The sequence below is a fragment of the Silene latifolia genome, unplaced genomic scaffold (assembly GCF_048544455.1).
Source record: "Silene latifolia isolate original U9 population unplaced genomic scaffold, ASM4854445v1 scaffold_425, whole genome shotgun sequence".
Taxonomy (NCBI): Eukaryota; Viridiplantae; Streptophyta; class Magnoliopsida; order Caryophyllales; family Caryophyllaceae; genus Silene; species Silene latifolia.
In genome coordinates this window covers 63484-72915 of record NW_027413346.1, presented here as the reverse complement: position 1 = coordinate 72915, position 9432 = coordinate 63484, and the positions used below count along the sequence as shown (strand labels likewise).

The 9432-nt window shown below is 37.0% G+C and overlaps 1 protein-coding gene across 1 annotated transcript; it reads left to right on the top strand.

Annotated features, from left to right (window-relative positions):
• The first annotated feature begins 981 nt into the window (after positions 1–981).
• Positions 982–8818, top strand: LOC141639511 (uncharacterized). Its single transcript, XM_074448608.1, has 7 exons — positions 982–1221; positions 1351–1421; positions 4831–4939; positions 5179–5261; positions 5753–5911; positions 7763–7864; positions 8428–8818. The coding sequence occupies exons 1-7, from the start codon at positions 1152–1154 to the stop codon at positions 8578–8580; spliced, it is 747 nt and encodes a 248-aa protein (XP_074304709.1). The 5' UTR covers positions 982–1151; the 3' UTR covers positions 8581–8818.
• The last annotated feature ends 614 nt before the right edge of the window (positions 8819–9432 follow it).

The window sequence follows — 9432 nt, the reverse complement described above, 5'->3', positions numbered from 1 at the left end:
CCCTTTACTACACATCTCACATCCTCCCCATGCATGCATCCATCGATTCATACAACACCTTACTATATAGATACACAACATACAAGGTAAACACATAGCGATCCCGACTCATATCCCATGTGACCGATTCAAAATTGTAGGGCGAGTTCACGACTTTAGGACGTCTCCCAAGCCTTCGCATTAGCTCCTACAACTTCTACCCCGGGTTCATTTTAATTTGACTCCCTATGTTCATTACGTTCATTGGTTACAGGTTTCGGATCGTCGCTCTAATACCACTTTGTGACACCCCCATACTCCAAGTGCCTTACCAGGACCACTTAAGGTATAAGAACGTCACCATTTCGGTTACCCGAGGCAATGATAATCAAATGACAATGAAGAAACATAATTTAAATAACAATATAGTGGGGGATTGTTGACTTTTAAGTCACTTTCTGGAAGTGGAGTACTCGGTCGAGTAAAGTAGGTACTCGACCGAGTGGCTCTCATGTACTCGACCGAGTACTTCTATTTGGCAGGCGTATTATTGTTATGAGCCGTTGGATATGTCCTTATGTTTATCTTATTATTTAAGCTCAAAATGCCGCCAAAGAAAGCATCAGCTACGTCGAGATCTGCTAACATTTCTACCGAGGAGGTAGAGCGTTTGATTGACCAAAATTAGTCGCTCATTGAAGTCCTCAAAAACGTGGGAAAGGGGAGATATGTGGTAGTTAATGCATCCGTCATTAGCACTGCTATCGCCGGCCATCGTCCCACTGAATTTGAGGGAACTGGCACGCCGAATCTACTTGATAACTGGATTCATGAAATGGAGAATGTGTTTGAGGTGGTTAAGTGTCCGGAGATTACTTTTAGTATGATAGAAATGTAAGAAAAGTATAGATTCTTATTTGTTACCTTTACCTAAGGTGTTTGAAGTTTGGACCTTGGTAAATAGGAGGAAAAGCATATTCTAACTTGTACCCTTTGACCATTGGTAAACTTGGTCTTATTTGTCTTCATTTGATTCAATTCATTGCCCCATCTTTAAAAACGCATATTCAACCTGCAAACGTACACGTACCATTTCTTCTAAATCGCTCACGAACCCTAATTAACACATCAATTGAATCAAAGCTCCAATCTTTTGGGCTGCATACATAATCATGGCGACACCCGACATACTTCAGAAAGAAAAGGATCTTCTTCTCTATGCTTCAATCTTTGGTGATGAAGGTTTGTTCACCTTTTCCTCAATTTGTATTTTTTCAATTGTTCCAAGTAACAATTAACATTTACCCAAGCTAGTTTTTTTATACTTTGGTTGTTTAATTTTGGTGGGTTATTGTTTTTTTTCTCTTTCAGGTGAACCAGTAAAATCTAGGGGAGCTTTGATTGAGAGAAAAATCGAGATTCTCGAGCGATTAGCATCGAATGTGAACTTCTTACTTCTATTCGTTAATAATTATTCCCTCCGTTCGTTCAATCGAATTGCATACGTTTGATTAAAATACACTTCACATATATTGAACAAGCGAATTGACGGAGGGAGTATGTTAACTTTCAAAATTTCACTTGTCTAGACTATGTTTTTGTTATATACCATAGTTCTGTATTTATGATTAGTCATTGAGACTTTTATTGGCGTTGGATTAGTGCCAGTGCAATCTTTTGAAGAGTCGAAAAACCACAGTAAAAAAACATGTATTTTAACTATAGCCAAATTCCTGAAATTTAGTTAGGTGCTGTGTGCTGAATTCTACTCTAAAATGGTGGTGACTCCAGTACATTAAGTGTAATAAGGTTTACATTTCAACACTATATATATCCATTTGGGATTGAACTTTTAAGAGCTTATTTCTTTACCATATTACTCTGAACAACATTGGTCTTAGCTCGGCTAGCGTGCATATTGTAGGTTTCTGTTTGTCTGTTTCAAGTTTCAACCTTTTGTGATTATTTTTATGCGTCAACCTTTTGTCACCCGGAAGCGACGCGCCATCTTTACATCTGGGGGTGGTGTCAAATAGGCAAGGGTGCGCTACATCTTCTGGACCCGGGTGTAGTGAAAAATATGCAAGGGTTGTTAGGTCGTCGCCCAAAAGCGGCGCGCCACCTCGAAGTATGGGTGTGGTGTCAAATAGGTTTGGATCTAGGAAGCATGGTCACGAGCGGGTAAAGAAATCAGGACATGACTTTAGGAAGGGTAGTAGGTTACGGTTTGGTACTTGGAATGTTGGCTCTTTGACAGGGAGATTAGCTGAGGTAGGGGAGGTTATGAAAAGGAGGAGAGTGCATATAATGTGTCTACAAGAGACAAAGTGGGTCGGAGATAAAGCAAGGGTGATAGCGCCTTGGGGTTATAAGCTTTGGTACACGGGTAAAGACAAAAGTCGTAATGGAGTGGGTATTGTCATAGATAAAGATTACATTGATGATGTGGTAGAAGTATCGAGAAAGAGTGATAGGATTATGAGTATTAAGCTTGTAGTCGGGGATGAGGTGGTGACGGTTATAAGTGCTTACGCACCTCAAGTAGGTTTGGATGCTTCTTTTCGACGAGCCTTCTGGGAAGATTTGGAAGAGGTTGTAGAACGAGTCCCTATTGGAGAGAAATTGATCATTGGTGGTGACCTCAATGGGCATGTGGGTACTAGTCGAGTTGGTTTTGAGAACATTCATGGGGGTTTTGGGTTCGGGGAGAGAAATGAAGCAGGAAGTGACATATTGGATTTTGCTTTGGCATATGACTTGGGTATAATGAACACTTGGTTCGAGAAAAGACATTCTCATTTGGTGACTTATAGAAGTGGAGGTAATGCTAGTCAAATTGACTTCTTTTGGTAAAATGTGTGGAGGAAAGAGTACATATTCAACATACTGCAAAGTGCCGTACACATACCATTTCTTCTTTTCGGGGTAATCGAGACTCACGAACCCTAAGATAATCGGGAGGCACATCAATTGAATCAAAGCCAACAAGCGTTTTTGGATAAGGTTGGAAGTAGCGATATTTGGTCGGATTATGCGAGGGAGAAAGATATTGATGCAACATGGGATAAATTGGAGCATGTTGTAAAGGATTTGGCGAGGAATCAGGGAATCTAAAGGGGGCATCTATAGACCATCAAGTAAGGACACACTTGGTGGAACCAAGCGATAAAGACTAAACGTGAATGCTATACTTTTGAAAAGTACAAGGAAAGAAAAACCAAGGATCTTCTATCTATAAATTGCTATCAGAGTTAGGTGTGTGAAAGATCTTTTCGGGATAACGAGATAAAGGCTAGATGGAGTTCTTACTTTGATAATTTATTCAATGGACATCCTTTGGGGATGTAGAGATAACACCAAGCAATTTGTATTTTTCAATTGTTCCAAGTAACAAGATTAACATTTACCCAAGAAGTTTGGAGGTTTTTGAATGGGTATACTTTGGTTTCAACAAGATTTGGAGGAGCAACAAGATGCCATTAAAAAGCACTTTGTGGGTGATGTTATTGTTTTTTCTTAAACTTTCAGGGGAGCGGGTAATCGAACCTTAGGAGATAAAATCTCGGAAAACCAATTTGGGCCCTGGAGATCTTTGGATTTTTTATCATGAGAGAAAACCATCGGACAAGAGATTCTGCATATGGTTTTTATTGACTTGAAAAGCGATTAGCATCTTTGAATGTGAAAATATCTTCAAAGGACTTCTATTCGTTAATAATTTCCTATTCCATCTGCATCAAGGTTCCGCACTTAGTCCTTTTCTCTTTGCTATAGTTATGGATTCAATATTCGACGACATCCCTGCATGATGTTTGCGATTATTGATTAAAATACAAAGTTGGAATTGTGGAGGCATATATTGAACAAGACCGAGATTTGACTAAGGAGGGAGTATGTTATTTTCAAAATGTTGTTGAGGGTTGTCTAGACTATGGATTTTATTATATAAAGATGGGGATTAGACGGAGTTCTGTATTTAAATGAAGAGTCATTGAGACTTTTATTGGCGTTGGATTAGTGCCAGTGCAAACATTTCACATTCAAGATGAGTGTCGAAATGTGCGGACACAGTAAAAAAAGGAATGAGTGATTTTAAAAGTGGCTATAGCCAAATTCCTGAAATTTAAGATGGTTTGGCTGTGAGAAGGAACCTCTGGGCCTCTAAAATGGTGGTGACTCCAGTACATTAAGTGTAATAAGGTTTACATTTCAACACTATATGGAGGATCCATTTTTTTAGATTTGATTTTTGAAGTGTTTTTATTTATTTATTTAATTTAAAGAAATTAATTTATTTATTTTTCTCTCCTTATTACACACTTTTTCAACAACCACTTTCTTATAGATTTTACAATTCATTGGTCCTTAACTTATTTCGGTTTTTAAAAATCGTTTTAACCTTTTCTCTCGATTTAAATTTTAAGTTTTTATAAAAGAAAGTTTCTGTTTTAAAATCCCTCTGTTTACATTTTCAAGTTTTGAGGCAACCTTTTGTGATGATATTTCATTTTGGGATTAAGGCTCTGATGTTGTTGTTGTTGTTGTCCACGGTGAAGTATGCACCAATGATTCTTGCCGCAAAATGTTAGACCGGCATGTTAGACCGTAAAATCCGCGAACCTGACGTGGTGAAAAATGTAAAGGGTGGCGTAGTAAGGATATCAACTCCGTAGGAATTGGTTATATACAGTATAATACTATAATGGGCTAGAAATTAAAATGTAGGCTCTTAAGTCGCTCCAACTAGGGATCTCAATGGACCGGGTTCCTCTCGCTTATGGATGTCAATGTAATACTTATGTTTTTACAATTTAATGTTTTTTTACAACTGCTTCATTTAACATGGTTCAGGTCAGCAATCGACGATCACGTAGATTAGTGAATGATCGACTTTTAATGGAGCTTGTCCCTCGTCTAAATGCGGAAGAAATTAGGGGATTATTCGCTCCTCCACCTTGGGGTAATATTCATGGCATGTCATTTTAAATTACCTTTGTTTTTCGGTCTGACAATTTGCCAAGGACTGTTCTGAATTGCTATCTGTTGATTCAAACTTTCCTTATGCTTATTAATGAGACCGTTAAGGGAGAGTAGGGTTATTAGACAATACAGAGTATTAGGTTTTATAACTTGTATTCAACGACAATTTTTTTTCCTCAGACGACGTTTATTGTTATTGATTTAAGGCTCAATGAACAGGTGAGGAGGTTCCAGAATCACCATTTAGCATGACAAATGTGGCCGAGTGGGACAAATTTAGGACTATTGACATGGATAAAGAGGTCTTGTGCTTTCCTTCTCATAAAATCCTCATTAGCTTATTTTCTTAAAGATTCATCTAATATTCAAAGGTAATAAGATTAGGCCGTAAGAACGTAAAATGTCTTAAACATGTAGTAGCCTTTTATGATTTTCAAAAGTTAAAAGCACATATTGTTTTGCAGATGACTCAATTAACATTACGACTAGAAAAAAAAAAGACTTTTTGGAATTGCTTTTTTCACATTATTATGGATGCTGGGATTTTATTATAATAGTTTGAAATTCTCAGTATCATAAATGACATCTATAACATGTTTCATTTTGTGTATCGTCACATATTTACATACTAAATTTTGTTGGAAGTATCGTGGTTTTGAATGTTTAAAGTTTTAAGCATTTCGACTTTTATTGTCCTGCCACTTAATACATTGTTGGGGGACGAACACTTGACCAGTCTCTAAATCATGTGCTGTCATTATTTTTAATGATTTAACAACTTCTTCTTTTCTAGGCTAATATTCTGAAGTCTGTGAGGCATAGCTCCCAGAAGCGCAAAAGTCATGTTGATTCTGATAAGACGGCAGTCATAGATGCATGGCATAGAATTGATTGCCGAACAAGGGAAGCACTCCGGCGTAGCTTTCTCCCGGATCTCATTGAGGGCTATGAGGTATTTGCTATATAGTGTCTTTTGATTGTCATCTGTTTGCGTGCTTTTTTTTTTCCTTGCTGTTTTACGCACATACTACATATTATGGAATGTGGTTATTGATCTCTGGTTATTTTGAAGATCATAATATAATAAACTGATGGTGCTAAACAATCAAATTATAATTTCTAGCAATATATATTAGCAAAGCGGTTGTATTGCTGATTAGGATATCATTTTTACGATGAATTATAGTTCTTTCCCCTTGGAGATTCATTTCCAAGCTTCTGCATCCATCATTTTATGTTATTAGATTGTCTCTTATTGAATTAGTGTTTACTGTTAAAGTTATCCTAGTTGGTGGTAAGATGAGCAATCAGTTAATGAAATCAAAAATGTGGAATGTGCTGTAGTGTTATTGAATAAGAGACCTATTGGTGAGGATCTTTAAAATAATTTTATATAGGACATTGTAACAGGAGATAAGATGATATTAGTTTTGGGTTAATAAATCAAATTGAAAGTATTGTGTACACCCTTGAGCATGGCCAGACTTCAAACAACACTAAACTTCAGTGCACATATCTTGGTGAATAATCTATATCATAATTTGTCATAGAAATGAGCCATAAAGTCATTGAGGCTTTTACAGCGCTACACACACTTCTCGGGATCAAAGGACTGGCAGTGCTTGCGGCTTCCTATGGACATGCCTTTATCTAAGTTAGTGGGCTCTTAATTGAGAAACTGGTTTGGAAGGGTTATTGACCACAACATCAGTTATCATTATAGATAAATGTGATACCCATATATTCACATCTGCCCTTCTTGCTTTGATGCTGACTCCAAAAGGATGTGATTGGCTATGTCCAAGGAAGCTCTCAACCTGAAAACAATTTTCCAAATGGGAGTGGATATGTTTTTCTTCATCAGACCAAACTTAATCAAAATGTTCATCTCTAGGATCTGCCGCCTGCCTTGATTTTATGCAGATGATGCCTAGGATCAAAGATCCATTTTTATTCCTGTCACATTTTTTTGCCATGCCACAAAGCGCCTGCTTCACATTCCCGTGTTTCTTTATAAAAGAAAAATAGAGAATACAAGAGTTCATCGACCAGTTTAATTTCATTTTCTTTTCCCTCAGTCGTGATATTGTGTCCAAATATTGAAGAACCTGAATGGATTTTTGCTACTGTGGTACATAATGTCCTAGTTCATTTTCACTGCATGAGTGCCTGATGACCAGACAAGTTAAAAACACTGATATTCAAAGCAGTCATCGGCAAACTCTTAGTAATTTACTAGAGTTTGTGAGACTATATTACTTGGGTTCAGATGTGGGTGTTGATATGTCCAAGTTCTTCCCTTAGCATGACTTAATCTCCTAGACATGGGAACCCTGTCTTGAAATAAGCCTAAGGTCTACGGATACGGGGACATGTGTCTAAAACATAAATGAGTACTCACTTCAATTGTAATCACCACATTTGCTTTGGACCAAGTCTTAGAAGATTATTTTTATGTGAGAGAAGTTTGGCGGTTACACTCTTACATAATTACATAAGCACATGGGAGGGTTTTATGTGTTCTCTACTTAACTTTTAGCTAAACTGAAAATGTAGTAGTGAATTGATTTAAATTTTAGACATCCTAAAAAGAGAAAATGTGGTAAATCCAAGTGAATAAAGACACTGTAAATTTAAATTTTCTAGAATTTGGTCCAAAAAATTAAGAGACGTTTGAGAAATAAAATCATTATATTAAAAGTCATATACTAGTTTCATTAGAGTGTCCCCTCCTCCTTTCCAGCTTTGGTTGCATACATTATCTTTCTCATCTTTCCTAAGTATTACTTCTGTTGATTTCCAGAAATGCATACGAACATTTATTGAAGATGAAAAGGATTCAGATTTTCTGGTGCTTCAGGTCCAAGACCCTTTCCATAGGTTGCTGCTCCATGGCGTGTGTGAGGTAATTGCTTTAGGCTAAACATACACACGTGCCTATGCTTTGGTGAATTGGTGCTGCATATACAATTTCCTCCCCAGTATATCACTTGACAGAAGTTCTTTAGTTTTTACCTATATCATAGATTCCATTTTCTGAAAACTGTTAAAATGTTAGGATGTGATTTAGAAAAGAAACTAATGAAGCCATCCCTTAAAAAGTTTTCATCTACACCTCTTCCCTTCTCAGGAGTATGATTAAACTCTAACTATATATTATGCCTTCAAGTAATGTTTACACGAGACACTGAGATGTATACATTAGGACCATAGTAGGTGAAGCAAATTTGGGATGGAGAGAGTACATTTTATTTTGCAACATGAATTCATAGTTTCATACTAGTTCGGTTACCGATGGTTGACCACAACTATATAAAACATCAATCTCATCTTGGTGGACTTGTCTCTATTTCCACTCATTGTAACATGACAATTGACAATGATATGTTTGTGTAATACTACTTTGTACCATTAAAAATGCGTGTGTTTGTGTGTAATACTACTCTGACTATTGGGGTTGTGGAACAGTTTTACAACCTGGTCTCAGTTACAGAGACCCAAAGTAGGGGTCCGGGAATGGTGAAGACAACGAAGATAAAGAAGAAAAAGTCGGCGAAGGTGGAGCTTCCTAAATTTATGCTGTCACACTTCCTCAAAATGTCCAAGGAAGGAGTTTGGTGACCTTGTTTATTGCAGCAGAAAACTTGTTGTAAACTGGTCATAGAACCGAAACATGCATAAACATGGGGTACCAATTACCTGGTTAGAAGCATCTTGTTTCTAATGTGTGTGTATTTTACGGAACGTTTAGAATGCTAGTAATGTACCCCTGTTTTAGGAAACTATGTACTATAATTTAATTCCAAATATAATCATTCTAAATGTTTATATATCAATAAAGTCGGCAATTTAATTCCAAGTTTCTCCCACACCACAATTTAAAGCAGTTTCGACTTTCGATTCAATTGTTGTTTCATTTTATTCAACACTTTTGTGAATGAGCGAGCGCCCAAGCTTTGCAGCGACCTGAAGTCACTAGACGCCATCGTGCCCGCATATGATTAATTGATCACCAATATTTCTAACCTACATTACAGGCACTCGTTTACTTTATTAGCACTACTATGCATTGCCCTTCAAATTGCAATTGCCCGCACATCTACGAGATGAGCTTGTACTTGCGGCGGCTCGGGGAAACTTTTTTGCATAAATAATCCCGATTAAGTTTTGTTATATATACCTCCGGTATTAGAACCTGTACAAATTAAGAGTACTTCGCATATTTTGTTGGTAGGACTGATATTGTTCATCCATTTACACATCATTTGTGTTCCTTAATCATTATTATTAGCAAGTATTTGGTGTGTCACGGTCACAACAAGTTTGTGACGTCTCATAAAACCCTTTTTTTAACATTATTTTAATTGAGTATGAGTTATCACACGAATCATACTTTATCTATAATTCGAACACCATCTTGTCTCGTAACCCTGTAATATTGCATAAAAACTTACGGGGTAGCCCGAAAGCTGA

What these genes read in the sequence shown, in the direction of transcription:
- LOC141639511 (XM_074448608.1), top strand. Translation starts at nt 1,152, where the DNA reads ATGGCGACACCCGACATACTTCAGAAAGAAAAGGATCTTCTTCTCTAT. An exon ending in TTCAATCTTTGGTGATGAAG is followed by an intron (nt 1,222 to 1,350) that starts GTTTGTTCACCT and finishes TTTCTCTTTCAG; the next exon opens with GTGAACCAGTAAAATCTAGG. An exon ending in TCGAGCGATTAGCATCGAAT is followed by an intron (nt 1,422 to 4,830) that starts GTGAACTTCTTA and finishes AACATGGTTCAG; the next exon opens with GTCAGCAATCGACGATCACG.